Here is a 25,728-nt window from a genome sequence, read left to right on the forward strand (position 1 = left end):
CCAAACCGTAAACAACCCTAGCTATAAATTATTTACAATATGAATCGTCTTAAAGTTTTCTATCTGGTATTTGCAATAATTTTTTATGGTAGGACTGAACATTTGCTAATGGATGAAAAATATTAATTGAAAGAAAAAGTCGCTCTGTAGCTACTTCAAGTACAAGTTACATTCCATATGATCCATATATAGAAAATTTAAAGAATATTCCAAATAAATAATTCTATTTCAGAAAAATAAATCCACAACAAATGAAGAGATTGTTAAAAACATATTTGTTAACTTATTTTTAATAATAATTATTATTAATATTATTATTAATTATTAATAAAAACAAAAATAATCAACAAGAATAAATTGTTCAAACAAACTTGTTTGGTAAATTTACTCAATTCTTAGCTCATTTTAAGTGAAAAGTGAACAAAAAGTTGAAAATTGTAGAAAAAAGCCTGCATATTTCTAGATACATTTAAAGAAAATTATACTGGAAATAATGACGAATTGTTTAAACAACTGCATCGACTATTGTCTCACTAAATACAAATTAGATAAAACATACGAAATTTATACAAAATCGCAACTTTCTAGAAATGTTCAAATAGAATTAAATGAAAAAAAATTTTAACTACTACTTTGATTAACTTAATTGATTATTGACTTGTCAAAACAGTTAAATTGAAAGCAAGTTAAAAAAATCAGAAAAATTTTCGAATTTTTAACTCTATTCTAAGAAAAAATTTCTATAAATTATGAAAAATTATTTCAAAAATGTATTTAAACATCTAAATATCAGTAGAAAGTGATACTAAATGTATTAAAAACAATTTGTACTGAAAATACCACAAAACAATAAAAATTAAGGCCCAAAAATTCGCAAAACACAATTTTTCTCTTACATGGGGGTTTTTTGGGGACCATATAAAAATACTTATAGGAGTAAGATTCAAAAATTAATTATTAATTCGTATTCTATGGAAAATTGTGAAGAGAAATGTTGAGTGTCCACTCGATACGTCTAATATTAATGATTCTGAATAAAATCATTAAATATAATAAGATTAATAAAAACATTGAAATTATATGTTAAATAAATTTTGCTTTATTTATTAATTTAAAATGTTTATAAAATTCTTGATAGTTTAAAATAGTAACTTTTCGAGCTGCAAAGGGGGTGGGGGAAGTTCTGTCACACTTTACTCCTTTTCTAGGATTCTAGGTAAATTAAATACTAATAATTGCTATTTTGGACAATTTGATAACAATTTTTTTGAATTGATACAGATTATTAATTTTTTGAATTTTAAAGGGATTTTGGGCTTGAAAGAAGGTTTTACAAAAGGTTTAAATGGACTTATAAAATTGGAGAAACGCCATTCATTATTGCAACAATTTTGAAAACAGACAATGAAACAAACAATAATAATAAAATAAACAATAATAAAATATTTGAGTTTACAATTTGTTATTAGATATATATATCATTCAGTTGAAAATTTAATTATTTTGTTCAAAGGTCATCTTTTTGGATTAAAAAGTCAACTATTAAATTTTTGTTTGACGATTGAAATTTAAACTACTTTGTTGAAAGTTAATCTTTTTGGGTGAATTTTACTGTTTAAGATTTAAATACAATATTTTTTTAAGTTACGAACAAGGTATACTACCGGTCGAAATTGTGTGTCCACTTACGAAAGTCGGATTAAAAACACACCTGTTTAAAAAATGACTAACTCAGCGAAAAAATACAATAGAAAGATTTTTCTTAAACCTTCGCAAAGCTAATTAAATTTTATGTCAACTGAGTCCTAGTTAAAGTATTTTTGATAAATAGTGCCTATTCTCCGTTTTTGACCAATATTCCATTATCAATTTCTACTCTCTGCACGTTTCAGGAATTTGAATGAAAAAAAAAGGAAACTTTGTCAGATTAAAGTCTAAAATCTTCTCTTTCAAATAAGACGAAGAATATATTAAATTATTCACTGTTTTTAAATTTATCATAAAAAATGTGGAAGCATGCCGAAGACGAATGTCGGTCCGACAAACGACAGTCGAGCAGTTAACGCTTGGGAAATAAGAGAAAACAGACTACAGTCACCAGTCGACCAACCGCTTTTGTCGTAGACACGTTTCCACATTTTTGACGATAATTTTATAACCAATGACTATTTTATCATGTTCTTGGTCTAAATTTCAAGAGGAGAATCTAGTCTTTAATTTAACAAAAGTTAAATTTTTTCTAACTTACCTGAAAGACGTAGATCATCTTTTGTCTCTTATTTCCCATGCGTTAACTGCTTGACTGCCACTCGATGGACCAATTTTCGTCTTGGGTATATTTCCAAATTTTTTACGATAATTTGATGACTAGTGACTATTTGATTATTTTCGTGGTCTCATTTTAAAGAGAAGATTATAGATTTTAATTTATCAAAGTTTAAATTTTTGTAGTCAATTTCTTAAAGCATGTAGAGCATCTTTCTTCGGTTATTTCCCATGCGTTAAATGCTCGACTGCCGCTCGATGAACTGATTTCTGCCATGGCCATGTTTCCAAATTTTGTATGATAATTTGATAACCAGTGACCGCTTAATTATATTTTTGGTCTCGTATTAAAGAGGAGATTTAATACTTTATTTTTTTTCATTTATTACATTCTTGGTCTCATTTTGAAGACAAAATTTAAGACTTTAATTATGCGAATTTTAAAGTTTTTACATTAATTTCTCTATAGAAGGCAGAGCACCTTTTGTTTGTTATTTCCCATGCGTTAACTGCTCGACTGCTGCTGGATGGACCGATTTTCGTCTGGGGAATGCTTTCAAATTTGTTATGATAATTCGATAACCACTGCCTATTCTATTATGTTGTTGGTCTCATTTTAAAGAGCAGATTTTAGAATCTAATTTTAAAAAGTTTCAATTTCTGTTTTTGAATTTCCTGAAGCATGAGAAGCATCTTTTCTCTCTTATTTCCCGAGCGTTAACTGCTCGGCGGACCGATTTTCGTCTTGGGCATGCTTCCGCACTTTGAAAAATAATCCCATAACCGAAGAATATTTTATTATATAATTGGTCTCATTTTAAAGAGCAGATTTAAGATATTAATTTTTCGAAGCTTTAATTTTTTCCGTTCACTTTCCTAGATCGGGCATTGCATTTTTTCTCTTTTGTTTCCCATGCGTTAGTTGCTTGACTGCCACTGAAAGGACCGATTCTCGTCTTGGACATGCTTCCACATTTTTTATAATAACTCGATAACCAATGACTATTTTACTATGTTCTTAGTCTCTTTTTAAAGAGGAGATTTTAAACTTTAATTTTAAGAAGTTTCAATATTTTCTATTGACTTTCCTAAAGCATACAGAGAGTGGAAATTGAGAATCGAATGTCGGTCAAAAAAGGAAAATATGAAGGTTTTTCTGACATGTTATCTCGACCCCTATTTATCAAAAATACTTCAAGTATGTAGAACTTAATCGACACGAATAAGTTTTCTAAAAAAAAAATTGTTATCAAAAAGTGGACGCGTAATTGTGAACGCTATGGTATATGACCTTAAAAGAGAAAATTAATTAATTTTATAATTTAAAAATTGGACTTCGAATTTAATTGAGAAATTCATAAATAGTGATTTATGGATATCAAACGGGATTATGAGTAATTTATTTATTTTATGCTCGGCGCATCTGCTCTCGTTGGTATCTAGCTGTCATTTTTTTCACAATTATTCTTTGGTAAATAAACCGTTGTCTAAAAAGAGAGCCAACGCTTAAAGCTATGACCCGGAAACTTAAACGAACCTTTAGAACTCAGAGGAAGGCAATTTCCCTAGATATACAGTATACACTCAGAACCCAGTGTTACTGAAAACCTTCTAGAATTTGCATCTCTATCGCAAAAAGCGATGTACCAAAATTCCTATTAAAAAAGATGATAGTTTTGTAAGTTTATTACGCCTTTCATAAAATATACTTAGCATTTTATGCAAAATTTTATTATGTCCTACAAATATTATTTTAAAAATATTTTTATTGTACTCAAACACAATCTCTTACAACATTTTCTAAAATTTATGTCGTATCTTTTAAAATGGAAACATCTTATTCCGAAAAATTATAGTAAAAACTAGAAAACAAACATGATTCCGATTATTTTGCTTTATCTTAAGCAATTTTTAAATTAAAACATAAAATTAATATTATTTTAATATTATTTTATTTCACGTTGTACGTTTCTGCAATATATAGGGGGCATTCCACGCAATCTTTGCCACCAACATTTTATTTGACGTAAAATATTTTTTTTTCTTATTTAACACTCAAAAATATTCGATGCGTATTTTTTATTTCAATATAACACGCAAACTTTTTGAGAAAATTTTTAATTTGGACCTTTTTTTATTTATTTTTTTATTTTAAAGAGTGGACTAAACGTTTTTCTTTATCTGGTAAAAATTTGGGAGCGGGTAGTCAAATTCTTTCGAAGCAATGAATGTTTGAATAGCAAATAAAAAATTAAAAAATAAAAATATAAAAAACAGCTCCAAATTGAAAAAATCTATTTCTTTATAAGTATTTGGTTTGTATTATTAAACAAATAATTAAACTGGATTTTAGTGTACTTTATTCGAAAGTTAAGGAAAAAGCCGACATTTTATCTTACGTATAAATTTTCATATCGTTGTTTAATATTGCAGTATAAGCAATTGAAAAAGGTACTATTTTATAAACATAAAATTTTTTTTAAAAATTCTCGAAAACTTTGCGTGTCATATTGAAAAACGACGTATAGAATATTTTTGAGTTTTAAAGAAGAAAAAAAATATTTTACGTGAAAAAAAAATTTTTGGTGGCAAATATTGCGTGGAGTGTATTTCCGACGAAAAATACTAAACATGATAAAAATTATTTCAAGAATGTAAATCTTCTTTTAAACCTAATGTGCTTGAATAAAAATAAGCTATTTTCGATGAAAGATGTCATAACCTAAAACTGTTCAAAAATTGTAAATCGTGTTTGAAATCTGTACCGATTACTGCTAACAAAACGGGGTCATAACCTAAAAATAAAGAATTGTTTGCCTTCTTCGAAATCCAATGATCTCTTTAATAAAAATACCGATTTCCGGTATGGAACGACAACAAAACCAAAAATATTAAATTTTGGTTATATGAAAAATGTTCGGATTTTTAAATTGAAAATACAAACAACGATACGAGCGATCTCATAATTTTTTTAAATTAAAAATACCAATTTTCCAATCAAAAATAATAAACATAAAATGTAAAAAATGATTAATAAATGTAAATCTTCTTAAAAATATAGACATTTTTCTTCAAAATAACCAAATTTCAATAAAAAATGTTAATGGAACCTGAAATGGTTCAAAATTCGCAAATCTTATTTGAAATCTATATCAATATTTCCGGTGAAAACCTCTAACATAACCTGAAATCGTTTAAAAGCTGCTAATCTTACATTTTTTAAATAAAAAATTCCATTATCTGACGAAATACACTAAGATATTCAAAAATTGTAAAAAGATTTTAAATCTTGTTACTGAAATTACAATTATTTTTTTACAAAAACCGATTTTCTATATGAACACCAACGTAACTTAAAATTGTTAAAAAATGGTCAATCTTCTTAGAAATCTAATGTTTTTGTAATAAAAATCCTAATTTGCAACGAAAAATACTAAGACAATCCGAAATTGTTGAACTTTGTAATTTTTGTTATTTTAAACAAAAATTATTGGATTTATATTCAATTAATTTGGTTAAAAATACGAATTACAGCTAAAACGCATCAATATTTATAACATAAAGTTGTTTCAAAATTGTAAATATTCTTTAAAATATAATAATTTTATATTGTAAATACTAATAATTTACAAAGAATAATACTAAAATAAACACAAATTTTTTCAGGATTGTAAATCTTCTTCGAAATATAATCTGTGAAACACGTTAACATAACCTGAAACTTTTCCATACTTGGAGATATTGTTCGAACTATAATTAAATGATTCCTGTTTAAAAATTTAAGTTTCCGATAAAGAAAACGCTAAGAAATCTGAAACAAGTAAATATATCTAAATTGTTCAATATCAGAATTTTCAATTACAAATACCCATTTCCTGTGTAAACGTGAACATAACCTAAAATGGTTAGAAATGGGAATCTTGATGATGACTTTCGTTTAAAAATGCTAATTTTCAGGACCAAAGTAACACAATTTAAAATGTTTACAAAATATAATCTTTTATTCTCAACTTTATGATTTTATATTAAAATTCTATGAAAAAAATATTAATTTTCATCGATAAGCACTAACCGATTCAGTCAACTGAATTTTGAGGTAAGCGCATGATTTCTGTAGCCTTCAAATACTTTGAATAAAATACTTGAAATAATATAAATATGTATTAAAACTTAATTCATATCAAAAAATATACTTGGACACTAATTATGCAGCATGCAAAGTAAAAAAGACTAAAATGTGTAAAAAGGGAATATTTACGGAAAGTAGAAGAGCTGAGTTTTTTAAATACAGATTCCTGTTACTGACATTTACCGACAGTGATAATCTAAAGAATAACGATAATATGAGAATTTTATAATTTTTAAATTTAAAACTACTAATTTTCGACAAAAAACACTAACATAAAATACAGTAAATTTTTACGAATTAAAATTTTTCTTATATAATTTGTTATTACTTTATATGTGGGTTTATGTATATGCTATATGTAAAAGCATATTAATTCAGCACGGACACAACCCTCAAATCTTCTATATGTCGATAAATGTCGGTAACAGGAATCTGTATTCAAAAGAAACATTACCCTTCCACGAAGGAATAACATTTGAAGTAAGGATAAGTTGGAAAGTAAACAAAAACACAATGATGCTTAAAATTTATTAAAAAGCATAACAAATTAAAAAATTGATTAAAACAAAATAATGTTGAAATAAAAAAGTGCGAAATGAAAAATTAAATTTGGAAAGAAGCATAATCGATGATCAAGGACGAATTTCGGTTGCAAGGTCAGTGTGTTCTTCAGATGCAGGTTCCTGTTTAAGGATAAAATAAAAAATGAAATTTTTTTCGATACTAATGTAATAAATAATTTTTTTAAAGTGTTAGTATTTTATTAGGCAAAGCAGGATTAGTTGACAAAGCTGTTAATGTCGTGGAAATCAAATTTTTATACAATACTATTTTTCATGGAGTTAGATAAAACAGTATAAAAAGATTAAGTATAGAACTAAAAGGTTGGAATCCACATTATTTTTATAGTTGGGGTTTTAAAGAAAAAAACTTGCCTGAAAGATGGCAATCCAACTTGCATGTGTGTCTTGAAAGGTTATGAACAGTATTTAAAAATAATTATACAAATAGAAGAAATTTTTTCCTTTATTAAAAATTACGATATTTTTCCTTTATTAAAAATTCTGTAATTTTTAATTAAACGTAATATAAAATTATAAAATACCCGGATTTTTATATTTGATTGAATCCATTCCAAATCAGGCTGCAGAATCTCCCAGCCATGAAATATGTTGTTTTCTAGAGAAAATTGGACGAGGATTTAAATTTCAAAGTGTTAAAAAAAATTCAGTAAAATGGGGCCGCACAACTTCCTTTTCAAAATTGCCTGACTTTAACGTAGAAAATTTTACGAAGGGAATAAAAAATAACCCGATTCGAATTAAAAATTAATTTAATTCTTTCAAACAAAAAATACATTTTTAATCGAAAATGAGTAATTTTCATCCAGACAAGTTACATTTTCGAACAAAAAATATAAAAAAATAGATAAATTTTTAGCAACAAAAAATGATTTAAAAATAATGGTTTACCAAAAAAATTGTAAAATTTTCAGCCAAAGCGATGGATTTTTGAAAAAAAGATGTTCAACAATCAAGGATTTTTCAGTCAGAAAAGATCAAAAATTGTATCCGAATTTTTGAAATTTAAGGTAAAATACGAATTTTCTGTGAAACAGTAGAATTTTCAACTAAAAGTAGCAATATAAAAATTAATTTTTAATTAAAAAAAAAAATTTCAACAAAGTTGTTCAATTTCATACTATAGACATAAACCTTCAACCAAAAAAATAAATGATTAATAAAGTAATTCAAATTTTACCCTAGTAATTGAATTTTTAATTAAAAAAGATCAGGGTTGAACAAAATAGTTGACCTTTAAACTAAAACGATAAAATATTAGCTTAAATGATGAATATTCAAGTAGAACATTAAATTTTTCCCATAAAAAATCAATTCTCAACAAAAAAAAAGAAAAATTTTCAACTTTCTCTTGATTTTTTGTAAATCAAATAGTGAAATGAGCTTTTGCTATACATTTAAAAAATAGCCATTGCTTTTTGCGGCCAAAAATGTATGTACTGTTGAATTTTATTATATATACGTCAGTCACAGAAATTATTAAGGAATTATGGACTTTTTAGAAATATTATAAATGCTACTTTGAAAATTTCTTAGCTCCGAATGATGATGTAGAACATCAAAATAAAATTTGCAAGTCATTAGCAAATGTTTGATAATTAATTATGAAACATTATAAAAATATTGAAAATATTTGAATTCATTGTAAATCCTTTAAAACCTTTGAAATAGTTGAAATCGATTGAATTTTATTGAAAACTTCCAACATTTTTTTAAACCAGTTGAAATCATTTGAAATCTTTTAAATAGGATGTACGGCGTCTTATGGAAATCTTTTGAGATCTTTAAAATCTGATGCACACGCTTTTGAGAAACCTTTCAAATTTGTGTGCAATCTTTGAACTTCTTGAAATCTTCTTGAATTTTTTAAAGTATTTTAAAATGTTTTTAAACATTTGAAATATTTCTGAAATCTTTTGAAACTGTTCAAGTATTTCAAATATTTTTTAAATTCTAAAATCTTTCAATGTCTTACAATCTTTTGAAATCTTATAAAATCTTTTAAACAAATTTAAAATAATTCAAATATTTTGGACATATTTAAAAGCTTTTGAAATAGTTTGGAATCTTTTGAGATCTTTGAAATCTGAAGTACAAGGCTTTGTCAAATATTCAAAATTTTCGTGCAATCTTTTAAATCCTTGAAATCTTTTAAAATCTTTTAAAATACAGTGAAACCCTTCAATAGCCCTCCCTTCTATAGCCCTTCCAAGAATTAACGGTGCGCTGCAGGTAGGTGTAACAGAAGCTGCGCAGAGTGCGGGGCCTGCGGTTGCCACTCAGGCGAGCACTCTAGCGTGTACAAACAAAAGCGGAGTGGGCTGTAATGAGTTAGTTCCCACTCACCGTCAGCCCCAAAATCGGCGCTCTAGAAGAGATTCACTGTATTTTCAAATATTTTGAAATATCTGAAAATGTTCTGAAATCTTTCAAAACTGTTTAAATATTTCAAAATCTTTGTGAAATTTTTGAGATATTTAAAAATACCTGAAATGAATTAAATATGATGTATGCAACTTTTTATTCTTTTAAATCTTGCAAAATATTTGAAATCCTTGAAATATTTTTGATATGTTTAAAATATTTATAAGATCTTCCAACATCTTTTTAAATATTTAGAATCTCTCTGAAATCATTGTGCAGTCCTTTGAAACAGTTTAAAATCTGCGAAATACTTTAAAATCCTTGAAATCTTGAAAATCTTCGGAATCTTTCTGAAGCTATTGAAATCTTTGTAAAATCCTTTGCAAATTTTGAAATATTTGTGAATGGTTTGAAATCTTTTAAAATTTTTGTGATATTTCGTGATACCTACTGAAATATTTTTAAATATTTGAAATTCTTCTGCAATCTCTGTGAAGTCATTTAAAATTGTTTGAAATCTTTTAAATATGATGTACACGCTTGTGCGAGATCTTTGAAATGCGTGATATCTTTGTGAAATCTTTTGAAATCTTCTCAAATATTTTTAAACCTTTAAAATTATTTTAAACTTTAAAATCGTTGCAAAATCTTTAAAACCTTTATGAAATCCTTTGAAATCTTTGTGAAATCTTCTGAAATCTTTTTAAATATTTGAAATCTTTAGGAAATTGGTTTGAAGTCCTCTAAAATCACTTAAAATCTTTAAATTTTGTGTAAAATGTTTTGAAATATTTATAAACGAATAATCCAAGGAGATTTTCAGATTTTCGAGATTAAGAAAAAATAAACGAAATTTCGATGTTATTAGGGTTTTCAAGGTCGCTAGACACTCTCTTTTTTTATTTCCATAAAAATGAAACTTTTATTCAAATCGATTAAGCATCTCGGTGCTGAAGAAGTAGGAAAAATCGTTTAAAAAAAGAGTTGAAAAAACGACAACGTCGGACTCAGATTTAAAGATCCTTAAATCCTGGCATAATTTCAACAAGTTCTTTAACTTTTTCGCGCTGTTCTGTCTTCAAATAACAATCAGCCGCTTTTAAAGAAGTCGCAACGAAAACGGGGTGAAAAGATGACATATATATACTTCCTCACGCCGCATTAAATTAGAAAACGAGAAAACGCCCCTTTAAGATAAAATACACTGGCAGGGGGTGGGTCTTGGGAGGGGGGGGGGGGGAATTAATTTACGTAATGTAGTCGAAAAGCAAAGAGTCTCGTTTTACTTCCATGATACATAAATACTCTCTGCATCTCATTTCTTTGAAGCTTGAGCTACATTCAAAAAGAAAAAGTTAAATTGAAACGATTTGAAATTGACTGTAAATTTGTTGACTCAAAAAATGCAAAGATTAAGTTTCTTAAGTAAATCTTAATCTAACTGAGAAATTGTAAAGGAATCTGTATTATCATCAGAGAATAACAGAAATTCTTAAGGTCTTTTCAGACTAGATGAGGCTATGAATTATAACATTTTTAATTAAATTGTTTTCTCAAAAAAGATCTTCTCCTTCACTTCACTGGAAAACGAACTACACAACTTCCGATTGCCGGTTAGGTTCTTTTCTCATAGGCTACTAGAAAGATCGAAAGAAGAATCCTTTTTGCAGAAATAGACCCATTATTTTGCCAGGTGTTACAAGTAAACATTTTTCAAGGATTCTGTACTATCATCAGAGAATAGCAGAAATTCTTAACGTATTTTCAAATTAGATGGAGCTATGAATTAAAAAATTTTAACATTAATTTTCTTGAGATCTTTTTTCACACAAAAAATTAATTTAAAAAATGTTAAATTTATAGCTACATCTAGTCTGAAAAGACATTAAGAATTTCTGTTACTCTCTAATGATAATACAGATTTATTGAAAAATTTAAATACGTAACACCTGTGAAAATAATGCGTGTATTTTCGAAAAAAGATTCTTCTTTCAATCTCTCTAGTAGCTTAAGGGGAAATCTAGCGACCGGCAATCAGAAATTCTGTGGTTCGATTCCCAGCAGAGCGAACGAGATCTTTTTTCAGAAAAAATTTAATTAAAACTAAGAATTCTAAATTATTTGCATTCATACTGGTTATTAAATAATAGATTTGCTAGGTACATTACAAGTGTGTCGATTTTAATTATTGAATGCAGATGACTGTCTAGTAAATTGCTGATCATTTCATTTTTTCGTTTGCACAATTAATTAAAAATCGATAAAAAAATCACAAAAATTTAACTTCTGCGCATTTATATTTTCCATATTTTGTAAAGTTCATTCAGAAGATTCAGAAAACATAAAAATTTTATCATTCTGAATATTTAGGCACTACTACAGCCTACTGTACACTGGAAATTTCAATGCATCACAATTTTACTGATTAAATTAAGCAAGCATGTTTTGACTCAAAATTTTGTCATTTCTATTAACAAACTAGTCGTTTCAATAGATTAATTAGTCAATATTGCAGACTGAATCAATCAGTCAATCGAAGAGACTGATTTTCAGTCAATGGAAACGACCGATTTGTCTGCTATAATAAAATAATAAAATAATTTCTATATAAAAAATCATAATTAAATCTATACATTTTAATAAATTACTTTAATTAACCATAAATAATTGAAACAAATCAAAAGTTACGAATTAGATCAATCAAAATGACTAATTTAATTAGTGCAAGTTACTGATTACGTAATTAAAAAATAATTTGTTGAAATCATTCAAAATTACTGATTCCATGAGTGGACGTTAATGATAAAAATAATTTGTCTTTATTTATAGAAATTATTTCAAAATCAAATCTTTTTGGCTGAAATATCAACTATTACATTTTTTGTAGCGAATTAATATTTTCAAATCAAACGTTTAACTACAGTTAAAAAATATTACTTTTTTGGGAAACGATTTATTATTTGAGAATGAAACTATTTTATTGATAATTTATATTTTTTGGTTAGAAATTCGACTAGATGTTTGAAATTTGAGTAACTTTGTTTAAACTTCAGTTTTTTTGGTAATGATTTATGATTTTAGCTAAAAGCTTATTTCTGGGTAAGGTAATTTAAATACTTCGTTGAAAACTCGTTGCTTTCTATGGTTGAAAGTGAATTTTTTTTACCGGAAAATTTATTTATTCCATTTTTGGTTAAAAATTAATCTTTTTGAGTTGAAATTCAACCAATTATTTAAAGCTTTATGTATTTTGTCGAAAATTAATATTTTATGGTAGAAAAATAATCTTTTTGACAGAATTAAAGAAAAATTAAACTAATTGATTGAAACTTGAACTGCTTTGTTAAAACTTCATTGTTTTTGTTAATGATTGATCAGTTCAGTTGAAAAATAATCTTTTTCATTGAAAATTTAACTATTTTGTTTAAAATTCATTTTTTGCAAATCAATTTTTTTTAGTTTAAAATTCAACCATTTTTGATTAAAAATTAAAACTTTTTGGCTGAAAATTAATCTTTTTTGGGTGAATATTCAACATCTTGGTTGAACTAGTTTGTTAAATATTTTGCTGTTGTTCAATATTCATTATTTGAATTGAAGAATCGTCTATTTTGTTGGAAATTTGACTATTTTGTTAAAAATTAATCTTTTTTGCCTAGATATTAAATTTTTTTATTGAAAATTTGACGATTCTATTTATGGTTCAAAACTGACCTTTTTAGGTGAAAATTCAATTTAAAATGACTTATTTCATCAGTGAGTAAAACAGACTTATTTTAAAAGTCACTTATGACAAATGTATTAATGATCGAATTGGCATAAGTTGAATCAGTGATAATTGGCTTTGAATCTGTCACTTGAGTTATTCAAGTTACATTCAAGTACATTCAACCAGTTGATGCAAAAATTTCAAGAACAGATTTTTTCTTGGAATTCTGTATCTGTTCTTCAGGAAATTTTTATTCATTGATTATTTGCCGAGATAAAGTAAGTTTTACTTGGTCATAAATTTAATAATGAATAACATTAATAAAGGAATATAAATAATGGAAAAAAAATCTGGCAGCAAGAGTCCAGCCCAGACTTACCACTTACAAACCCGGAGTGCTACCACCTGATCTAACCGGAAGTTGATTTTTTAAAATAATATTACAAGTTCGAAAGTAACCTATTACTGGGAGGAGTATGAATCTAAAGAAAATTTCAGATGTAAAAGAAGAAGAAAATTCCCCTTATTAGATCGAAACAACCAACAGATGAGAATTCGAATTTTCGCCACTCTTTCCAACTTATCTAATAAATCCGCCCTAGACGTCAATTTTGCTAAATCGACTTTCTTCTTCATGAACAACATATCACAATGCATTGCAGAGAATTCCCCGTGGAAAGAAGGAAAGGGGGAAAGGGACAATATGCTTCACGATTCTCGTCTTCGTCTGCTTCCTTTCAGGGATTATTAGGGATTCGCGTGGCAAGATTTCCCGAAAGGGTTTCTCACGGAAGCCTCGAGCGCTATGAGTCGCAGACGGACAAAGAGAACGGTCTGCTTTGTTGTGAACATGTATAGAGCTTCTCTAAAGGAAAAAGCTTCAAGAGTAGAAATATTGACGAAGTTGAGAGAGGGAAAAGTAAAAATGAAAAAAAGAAAAAAAAGAAGAAAAGTTACAAAGAGAAATGCATACTGTGATTATCAAAAACAAAGAAACTTTTACCCATAGCATAAAAATCACACTCAAAACAAAACTTCAGGCCTTATCCAAAGGCAAAGGCTTGAAGAGTAGAAATATTGGCAAAGGTGAATAAGGGAAAATGGGAAAATAAAAAGGGTGGAAAAAATACCGCGAGAAATGCTTACTGTGAATGTCAAAAACAATGAAACACCTAGATCATAAAACTCAAAACAAAATTTCAGAGCTTTTCTAAGGAAAAAGGGTTGAAGACTAGAAATATTGACGAAGTCGAGAAAGAAAAAAGTCAAAATAGAAAAAGAAAAAGGGTTAACAGGTACAGAGAGAAATGCATACTATTAATATCAAAAACAAAGAAACACCCAGATGAAACAAATGATTCAGAGCTTTTCTAAAGAAAAAAGCTAGAACAGTAGAAATATTGACAAAGTCGAAAAAGGGAAAATGGAAAAAGAAAAAGGGTGCAAAAGATACAGCGATAAATAGCTACTGTGAATGACGAAAACGAAAAAAAACTAGATCAAAAAAATTAAAACAAAATTTTTAATTTTTTCTAAAGAAAAAAGCTTGAAAAGTAGAAATATTAATAAGTTCGAGAAAGGGAACAGTGAAAGCCGAACAAGAATAAGGGTGGCAAAGATACAGAGAGAAATGTATACTGTGAATATCAAAAACAAATAAGCAGTTATCCAGATCGTAGAAATCAAATAAATTTCAGAGCTTATTTAAAAAAAGCTTAAAGATTGGAAATATTGACGAAGTCGAAAAAGAAAAGAAGAAATAGGGTGAAAAAGATACAGAGAGAAACGCATACTGTGATTATCAAAAAAAGAGATCGAAAAAATCTAAACAAGATTTCAGAGCTTTTCTAAAGAAAAAAGCTTGACGAGTAGAAATATTGACGAAGTCGAAAAAGGAAAAATGGAAAAAAAGGAGGGAAAAGACACAGAAAAAATTAATGCTTTGAATATTAAAAGAGAAGAAACGCCCAGATCAAAAATCTCAAACACAACACAAATTTCAGGCCTTATCTAAAAGAAAAGGCCTGAAGAGGAGAACTACTGACGAAGTCAAAAAATGAAATATGAAAGAAGAAAAAGGGTGGAAAAGATACAGGGAGAATTGCATACTGTGAATATCCAAAACAAAAAAATATCCAGATCGAAAAAATGGCAACAACATTTGAGGGTTTTTCTGGAGCAAAAACCTTGAAAAGTAGAAATATTGACAAAGTTGAAAAAGGGAAAATATAAAAAGAAAAAGGGTGAAGAACATGCCGAGAGGAATGCTAACTGTGATTATAAAGAACAATGAAACAATTAGATCATCAAAATCAAAACAAAATTTCAGACCTTCTCTAAACGAAAAGGCTTGAAAAGTATAAATATTGAAGAAAACAAAAAGGAAAAATGGAAAAAGAAGGGTGGAAAAGATACGGAGAGAAATGCATACTTGTGAATATCAAAAACAAAGAAACACGCAGATCATAAAAATCAAAAGAAAATTCCAGAACTCTTCTAAAGAAAAAATCTTCAAGGGTAGAAATATTGATAACTTCGACAAAGGCAAAAGTAAAAATGGAAAAAGAAAAATGGTGGCAAAGATACAGAGATAAATGCATACTGTGAATATCAAAAACGAATAAGCATTGTCACAGATTATAGAAATAAAAAAAATGCAGAGCTTTTCTAAGAAAAAAAGCTTGAAGAGTAAGCAAAGAAAGTCTTACACTAATTATAAAAAGCAAACGAAAACAAAATTTCAGAGCTAAGAATAGAATTATTGACGAAGCCGAAAAAGGAAAAATGGAAAAGGAAAAAAGGTGGAAAAGACACAGAGAGAAATGCATACTGGAAATATCAAAAACAAAGAAATACTCAGATAAAAAAAATAAAAATAAAATTTCACAGCTTTTCTAAAGCTAAAAGCTTTATGTAATACATCATGAAATCAATCAAAACACTACTGACAAATAATATCCAGTCGGTTACAACATTAAAATTTATGTTTATTTTTACATTCACATCCTGATGAGAAGGCACTAGTTTTTTATTAATAATTTCAAGACTGAAAGTGATACTTCAAGAATAAGAATACTTGAAGACTATTTATCGACTTTTTATTTGAGACATACGTATAAAAAATATTTATTTACCATTTTTCCAACTTCTAAAGTAATTGTTCTGGTTATAAATAAGTTAAATTTAAAAAATGCATATCTTAGCCATACTGCGACCTGATGACAATTTATAATTGTTCTAGCTTAGACTAAAAGGTTTGATAATAAACATTTAGAAATTAAACCCTGAGGAATAAAAAAATTTTTAATAAAAAATGTCTTGAGTATCAAATTTAAAAAAAGGCCAGTTTTCGGTTTTATTTCGGTTCAAAGAAAAGCTTAGGTATTGTAAAAGATTGTATGGAATTGAAAAGAATTGCATGCTTAGATTTGCATCCTTAGATTCTTTTTTCTTTCATGTATTTATTTCCATTTCTAAGATTTTGCAATTTGCATTTGAACATTATATGTTTAATAAGATATAACACTGTTATTTATTATGAATTTAATGTCTTAAATTGAGGAAATAAAGCTACTTAATCTTGAGTTAAAGCTAAAATAACAATAATGGAATAATTGGATTAAGAAATTGAATTATAAAGGATTTTGTGTAAAGTGCTTTCATCCTATCAGCTCGAGACAACGTCTTGAGGCAAACTCGATTAGGTGGCTGACTAAATTTCATTGAAACCACCCCCATTGTTAAGTGCTGTTCCTTCGTCGACGATCCCTGACGATCTCGTCTCAGTGGATTATCAGGCTGTTTGGCACGAGAGGTGGAGTTGGTTTGGCACTTCATAGGCACCGGGTGTCTTTTCATCGATGAGACGACTTTACCTTTGCAGTTTACCTCTTCTCTTCTTGTCATAGTCTCTTTCACACCATCTTACGATTTTCCTGATTTTCCAGAAAAAGCTCGATAAGCCAAGATCGATTGCTTCCTTGTCCAAGCGCGGCCAAAAAACATCTGTGATAAGTGTCTTTTCATCCTTTATATCAAGAAAATATCTGCGAAATTCTCATTGAAAAATGAATTTGTTTTCGAGGCTCATTTTGTTATTTACTCCTTTAGTAAATGTTGTTGTTGTTGGAAAATTTAAAAACCTATATATTTTTAACTATTTTTTGTTTGTTTTGTGAAATAAAGAGCGAATAACAGGGATCAGAGCTCAAAAAGGGTTAAAAAGAATAGTCAAAGTAGGCCTATAAAAAAGAGTTTCGTTGCCTTTTGAAACGTTAATTAGGTTGTTCAGACCTCCCCCCACCATACTTTCCCACCCGTAACGCTCTTAATTCTCCTACTTCCCCTCCCCGAATTTAAACCTTCACCCATCCCCTTGTCAAACTCCTTCTTTTACGTCCCTCTCTCCTCGTTTCTCCAGTTCTTAATTTCTCCTCCCTAATTACCTTAATTCATAATAATTGCCTCTACTTTCCCCCACTTACACACATTTCTTCTACTTACCCTCTCTAATTTCTCCTACTTCCCCTCCCCTCACTGCCCTTCAATTCTGAAAGTTACCCTCTTATAATTTCACCTAATTCCCCTCCCCATTTTCTCAAACTGCACATACTTCTCTTACCCCCTCCTCACTTTAACCCATTTCCCCTACTTATTCACTCCTTATTTCTTCACTCCCCTTCTCAGTATGCCCTCACTACCCCTACTTCCCGACCCCTTATTGTCGGGGCTACAAAACCTTAAAAAGGGGAAATAAGGTAATTTTTCACGAAAAGGGTGAAAATCTAGGAAGAAATAAAAATGTATTTTTATATTCAGAAAAGAAGAAAAATCTTTTAATAGGAAATTGCATATTTTTTAAATAATAGTAACGATTTTTAATCATTTATAAAATTAAACTAATTAATTATTTAAACTAATAAAAGTGCAAAAAATATTGGTTTATTATAGTGAAAATAAATACACAATTTTAATATGCTTTAAATCGTTCTCATTATAAGGAATATTTCGTCTTCTAAAAATTCCTACATTTATATTAATTAAATCGCGATATTTAAAAGTATAATTCAATATTTAAAAACTATTTAAAAACAGTTTTATACTTCTTAAAAATTTTTTTCCCATGAAATCAATATAATAAAATGTTTTTTGATTCAATTCACATAAGGTATCAATTTTTTTGTCGAATTGCTAATATTTGATTATTTTCCGCAATTTTTAAACCAATAACAAATTTTATGGATTTTCTAAGATTTGGGATTTAAAAACAAAAAAGAAAACAAAAAACATTAGCTGATTTCCAGATTTTTTTCCACTTTTTTCGAACGCCACCCTATTAAAGAAACCTTATATTTGGCGCTTCATTTGGTAAGTAAGTTAAGGAAATTCTATTTTTGATGGAAATTTAATATTACAAAACGTCGGCTACATTATTTTGTAATGTATCAAACTTTATTCCGTGAATTATAAAAGATTTATAAGACAATTAGGAATTCTTCATTTGAAAACTTTTGAGCTTCTTTGTTTCAAGAATTAAGCGATTCAAAACTTCAGCGTCTTTAGCAAGAATAAAACTTCGTTCCGATATAATTCAAAGCTTGCAAGTTTCAACTTTCGGAAACTAGAGAAAGTTTAACTTTTTGTCCCTTAAACTTTATATGTAAAAATAGATTTTGTAAGAAAAATGAAACAAAGTACAATAATTTGAAAATCGTATTTGTTATAAATATCTCATTAGTGAACATTGTAATTTCTAACACTATTGAAAAAAATGTTCCCGGATTAAAAAAAAAAACATTCAACAATATCTCCTAGAAATCAAAATGCTTGCTATTATTTGAACACTTAAAAAAAATGTACTTGCTACAAATTTGTAAAAACAATTACAATTTTCACATTGCTGCACGTTTTTTTTAAATACATTTTCACCAGGACTATATAATTTTTTTTAAATATTCCAAAGACTCAAAGCGACAAAAAAGTATAAGTATTATTAGAAAAATTAAGACAATTTTTTCCTCATTCAATTCGTTGATCAAGTTTGATACCAAAAGTATAACTGGTTTCATTTTTCCTTTTCTGGATATCAGTGTTTGAATAATTTTTTATTTATTAATAATTATTTATTAATCATTTATCTCTTATCTTATTATAATAAGACAAATAAAAAAATACAATTAAAAAAAATGTAATCCTACGTCTGCCGTCTTCTGAGCCTAGCTTAAATTATATCATTACACCTATCCTTTCTTTCATCAATAGGAAATGGGAGTCCTATCCACACATTACTCTCTCCTCCTTTCCGTGCTTACAATAAACCCCTCACCTTAATTATTTTAATAAAAAAAAAAACACATAACTCATTCATCCTTTCATAAATCATCAGAGATTTTTTAATTAATTTACACTATTAGTAACAAAAACTCCTTCTTTCTTACTCACTCAATGTATTTTATGCTAAAAACAAAGCGGAAATTACATAGACTCCTCATCGCTTCAAATCATTATTTACAAATCAGGCGCTTACAGACTCACATTCTTTCTTTAGTCACCACTTTAACTAACTCAACATTATCCAATTCTTTTTCCCTGCTCTGTCACTTAGCTTATTGTCTCTAACCACCTAATCTGTCACCCTGTCACGTCTATAGACAATACACTTTGCTCTGCTTTTCACATTTTTTTCTTTTTTTTTTGTCACTTTCAACTCTCGGCTTCTTCCATTCCTCGTTTTCCTACTTATGGTCCTCTTCTTTCTCCTCCAGCCTAATCAACTCCGTTTTTCCATCCCTCTCATTCCATTTCTATATAGTTTCGCCGATTTTCGCCTTCATATATTTTAGCTTTACTTTTTTTCCTATACCTGCCATTCTTTCCTTTTCTTTTCAAAGCTAATCTTCCACCACTCTTCCTTCGTGAACGCTTTTGGCGGGTTCCTCCATGTGCGCTCACTCTCCTTTTTCTCCTTCTGACTGCTCGAACATTTCACCTTTCTTTCCTTCATTGTCGCTGACGTCAAGCGCACAACTTGCTTCCCTTTCTCCACTCTTGACCACCAGATGTATCCACCGTCTCGATTTCTTCTCCACTGTCACCCACCAGGCATCTCTACCTTTTCGAACTTCCGGTTCGGTAAATCCACATAAACTACCTTCCAACACGTGCTACTTCTTCTTGTTCACTTTCTTCCTTTACTACTTTTTCCCCTTTAACATCGTCTCTTCCACGAGAGCAAATCATCTCTCTTCACTCCGTCTTGCTTTTAACTTCTTAATTAACCAACCCTGGCACTTCTCACACGTCTATCATGTATCCGCAACGAACCGGAAGTGTCCAAATCTTAAAATTTGGTATTGATTTTCAGGAATTTTAATCTGTTACGATTTTAAAGGATGCCAAGAGCTTACAAAGAAAAACTCGATTTCGACTATTTCATAAGAAGATTTGAAGGATTATTCTGGCGTGGATTTTTATAAATAAAAGAAAAGCTCTCTAATATCAAGGAATTTAATGGATTAATTATAAAATAAATCTAATTGTTAAACTTACTTCCTAATATTAATAAAAGACCAGGAAGTTGTTTTCATTGAAATTGAATATAAAACTCACTTAAAGAGTTCCTGAATGGCGTGAAACGATTTCTATTTATGTGGTTAGAATGACACACTTGCCTTTTTTGCCAATATATAAGAATTAGACTGATTAATAAAAATTATTTTTTCCTGAAAACAATTGTCAGTATTATAAAAATTATTCGCTATCTGAACAAATATATTTCAATAAACAAGTTCTACTTTCTCGCCTCCACCTTTAACCAAAATCCTCCTTCCGGCAGCAAAATTAAACTGTCTTTTTTCACCTTTAGCGGTATACGAGTTTTAGAACAAGGTTTAAAATTACATCTTGTCAGTAGATTGAATAACATAACTTTGATTTCCAAAATCGCAAATCTGTACCCAATACAAATTCTTGGCCCCATACCAAATGGAAGAAAAGTGCCAGAATTCATATTAATTTTGTTATCGCCTAAAAATCTCTCAGGATCAAATTCTTCTGGGTTTTTGTAATAATTAGGATCCCGATGTAGAGCAAAAATAGGAATCCAAATCGGCATTCCAGGTTCGATACATACAGGATTTTTTCCTGGTGAAACTGGCGGGAGTTCAAATTTGCCTGTGCAAACTCTGTCAACAAAACCGCCTGGCGGATAAAGTCTTAAACCTTCTTTAATCACAGCTTCTAGGTATGGCATTTCATTAATTTCGTTGTATGATGGTTCTCCATTACAATTCTCTAAAACAAGGTCTATGTCCTTTTGAAGCCTTTTTTGGAAATCTTGATTAGCAGCTATTTCATGAATAATAAAGCACAATGCTGTAGAAACGGTGTCCAATCCTGCAAACAAGAAACCAAAAGCACCAGCTGTGATTTCTTCATCACTCATTTGTCGATTGTTCTTGTCCTTGGCTTCAATCATCATTTGCAAAAAATCTTGACGAATTATCCCCTTTTCTTTTCTCGCTCTTATGTTTAAACATGTCACATCACTGAAAAATCGATTTACACTGTCACTGAAAATAGTCACACCAAAAAGTCGAGATATAAACTTTAAATTCCTGATGAGGAGAAATTTGAGGCTCAAGATACCTTCAAAATCTGATGCTTTTCTACCAACGACATAGAATATATTTTCCGGATCATTCATTGAATCAATTTTAATTCCAAAAGCACAACTTGCCATGGTATCAGCACTGAGTCTTGTAAAAACATCTTTGAGGTTTATAATATCATTTTTTTTCTTTGACTTTTCGAGCAATGCGTCGGTAAAATTTACTGTAGATTCCACTATCATGTTGAACATTGTCTTCATTTTGCTAGAAGTGAATAAGGGACTAAGGATGTTCCTCATTTCCCTCCAATTGTTGCCTTTCAATGAAAAGAGGAATTTTCCAAAAAGCGGATCAATTTCTTCGTTTGTGAATCCCTGATGATCCAAAAATAAGTCAACATTTTTTATTGTGATGGATTTGATGATCTCTGGATCGCGAATTACGATAAGTGGTGTCCCAAATTCGTACATTCCAAAGTATTTAGCTTCAGAATGATCGTTGTACAATTTTTGAGCAAGTTGGAAAATGTTCATATTTTTAAGCACACATGGAAACATGCTTCCGAATATAGGTTTTGGTGGATCATAGGGAATATCAAGACGATCAAAAATATTTTTCTTCTTGCAAAAATAGTAGGCCAATCCACTGGCAAGAACGGTGAGAATAATTGTTAATAAATCCATTTTTAACTATCACTTGGAACACTGCTTAGGAACAAATGCAACTTTTCGTTTCTAAATTTTTCGTCGGAACTGCGAAATAATTGTTTCGAGAACTGATAATATACTGGGTTTGAAAAAGTGTAGGAAGTGTATATATAGTATATATTCAAAACTTGTTCTGTAATGAAACTAAGGCAAGATCAACTTCTCCCACCACCTCCAATTCTCTGTTTTGATGCGTACCACAAGTTTCTCTTTGTGATCAGTGACAGGAAAAAAACATAATCCTTTATTTGGCTATTCTTTCATCCTTGATCAACACTTGTGTAAAGAAAATTGGTTCGTTTATGAGTAACGCATGCTACGTTTTGACTCACGGAAAAATAAACATCATTTTGAACAAATAATTTATTCTTATTTAATTCGGCAACTAAATTTAAATAATTATGTCTTATATCTAAAAAATCATCAAATCAATATCAAATAAAGTTTTACTGAAATTATGTATGAGAAAAATTAACTTACAAGTACTAACTTTAAAAAAATATTTTCTACAAGTCCCAATTGAAGCAAAACTACTATAAAAGTTCCAAATTTCTTCAAATTTTCACAAGTGCTTATGTATTTAAGGAAATTTGTTTTGTTCTAATATAGACTTTTTCTAAAATCTAAGCAAAATTTATTTAAAGGTTTTTTACCAAAAATTGAATTGTTAAATGTTCAATAAACAAATTTATTAAAAAAACAGTTAATTTTCTAATAAAATAATTAATTAAAAAAAAATTACAGTTAAATTCAACTAGAACAGAAGAACTTATTTTTAATAGCTGAACCCTCAACCAAAAAAGATTAATTTTCAACCAAACAATTACGCTTCTAACTAAAAATCTTTCAAATAAAACAATGCCTTTAAATCTTTCAGATTTTCTTCGAGATTTTTAGAAATATTCTGATTTTTTAAAACTTTCTTTGAAAAAATGATTTTTAAAAACAGAAAATCTTTTTTAACTTTTTTCAGAAATCTTAAAATTTTGTTGTATTCTCTTGAAACCTTTCAAAATTTTTAGAATAATCATTATTTATTTTTATATTTTTCAATTTTTTCAAAAAATTCAAAAATTTTTTTTTAATTTTAAATTCAAAAATATCTTTTAGACTTACTTGAACTCTTTCTAAAATTTTGTAATCTTTAAAAATTACAAAGTTTTACTCGAAAATCTTCTACAATCTTATGAAAATCTAAATATTCTTGGATAAAAGTTAATTTTTTGTGTGTTGAAAAGTCTAGCATTATAATTTTGTTTAGGAATTCACCTCGGTTGGTGAAAAATTCTACTATTAGACAGAAGATTGAATTATTTTGCTGAAAATGAAAATTTTTTGTTGAAGAGTCATCTTTTTTGTTTCAATTTTTTGTTCAACAATTCATCTCTTTTTGTACAAAATTAATCTTCTTCGTTCAAAAATCAACTTTTTGGTTGAAAATTCAACTCTAGTTAAATGTTGAACTCTTTTCCAGAAGATTGATTTCTTTTGATACAAAATTCATCATTTCATCGAAAATTCACCCCTTTAATTGAAAATTTATTTATTTGTTATTTTAAAGAAAAAGTAAATTTTCAACGAAATAGTTGGATTTTAAATAAAATAGTTAAATTTTCACCCTAACAGTTGCATTTCAATCCAAGAAAGATGAAATTTCTACTTTAATAAATGATTTTTTTATTTAAAAATACAAATTTTCCAAAAATAGTTTGATTTTCCCCCAAAAAGAATCACATTTTAACAAAATTGTTGAATGTTCAAACAAATAATAAAACTTATAAGTAAAAAAGAAAATCTTCAGGAGGAAGCAATTGCAAAAAAAATACAATGCAAATAAATTATTAACAAGCATATTAGAATTACCACAAATCCTTATTTTACAAATTCCTTAATTATTCTCTGGCCAACTTTTCATTTTCCCTGAGCTATAATAATAAATAAAGGCCTGAATCTTAAACTTGTAATATGTTTAACCTAGAATCTTTTACAAACAAAATAAAATCATTTCAAATTGAATTTGGGATTTTTCAAATTTATTACAGTTATTTAAATTTATAAAAACTCTCTGGCTTTTGCAAGATTTTTGTTCTAAATCCCTGAATTTTTTCTGACGAATAAAATTCTTTAGATTTTTTTTAAATGCTGTTGCCAAGGTTCGTTTTTCACTCACGAGGTGTCTTCGGCGCGTAAAGTTACATCCGTATTAAATTTCTGTACAATTACTGCGAGTTATTTATTTCATTTGCCAATTTCCAAAAATTACCTACATGGATGAAGACTTTTAAAATTAATTTTTTCTGAAAAAGATCTCCTTCGTTCCGCTGGGAAATGAACCACAGAACTTCCCATTTCCGGCCGGGTACTTTCCCTTAAGCTACACTAGAGAGAAAGAAGAATCTTTTTTTCAGAAATACAGTTATTATATTGCCAGATCAAATTTTTCAAGGAATTACAGAAATTCGGAACCTGTTTTCAAATTTAATACAGCTATTAATTAAACAATTTTTAAATTAAATTTTGCCTGAAAAAAATATCTTCTATTTCGCTCCACTAGAAATCGAATCACAGAACTTCCGATTACCAGTCGGTCGCTTTTCTCTTAAGCTACTAGAGAGATCGAAAGCAGAATTCTTTTTTGGAAATACACGCATTTTTTTGCCAGGTGCTACAAGTCCAATTTTTCAAGGAATCTGTACTTTCATCAGAAATTTTACTTGAAAGAAAAAGTTGACTTGTAACACCTGGGAAAAAAATGCATGCATTCCCGAAAAAGGATTCTTCTTTCGATCTCTCTAGTAGCCCGGCCGGCAATCAGCAGTTCTGTCGTTCGATTCCCAGAGAAGCGAAGGAGAATATATTTTTCAGAAAAAATTTAATTTTAAAAATGTTTAATTCTTAGCTCCATCTAGATTATGAATGAAGACCTCGCCTTCCTACCTCAACAAATCGCAACAAAATCTTTTGACCCCTTCCACCCCCTTGAGCTGCTAAGTAATTTAAGTGCGGTCCCTTTATGAATCGCTTTCAGAGGAAAGGTAATTTCGCGCTATCTTAAATACCTCTCTATTTAAGTACGCTCTCGTTTACAGTGAATTTCATGCAAGAAACACGTAACCCAAATATTTGCGAAGACGACCTGAATTCACTTTAACTAATCGGCAGGCGCTTGAAGGCCTATTCGAAGCTTCCAATGCATTCTGGGTTGGTTTATGGGGCAGTTTTGAGAGGCGAAGACCTGGATGGTTTAGTAAGGGTAACGTCATTAAACCACAACGCGCGGGTAATAACGAAGAGCAGTAGCGTAGCCACGTATCACATGCATCAATGTCACGCAAATTGCTTTGCCCGTCTACATTGTAGTCAC

General features: G+C 28.8%; 2 protein-coding genes across 14 annotated transcripts in view; both read right to left on the bottom strand.

Moving 5' to 3' along the window:
* Positions 1 to 25,728, bottom strand: part of LOC117181543 (disks large 1 tumor suppressor protein) — a 1,257,521-nt gene that overhangs the window by 456,934 nt on the left and 774,859 nt on the right. The gene's annotated exons all lie outside the window — the stretch shown is intronic.
* LOC117181546 (cytochrome P450 9e2-like) lies at positions 20,259 to 22,374 on the bottom strand. Its single transcript, XM_033374359.1, has one exon. It carries the CDS (start codon positions 22,338 to 22,340, stop codon positions 20,838 to 20,840), a length of 1,503 nt encoding a protein of 500 aa, XP_033230250.1. The 5' UTR covers positions 22,341 to 22,374; the 3' UTR covers positions 20,259 to 20,837.

This window comes from Belonocnema kinseyi, chromosome 10, assembly GCF_010883055.1.
Source record: "Belonocnema kinseyi isolate 2016_QV_RU_SX_M_011 chromosome 10, B_treatae_v1, whole genome shotgun sequence".
NCBI lineage: Eukaryota > Metazoa > Arthropoda > Insecta > Hymenoptera > Cynipidae > Belonocnema > Belonocnema kinseyi.

Excerpts from the sequence above, each read along its gene's own strand:
- LOC117181546 (XM_033374359.1), bottom strand. The coding sequence starts at position 22,340 with ATGGATTTATTAACAATTATTCTCACCGTTCTTGCCAGTGGATTGGCC.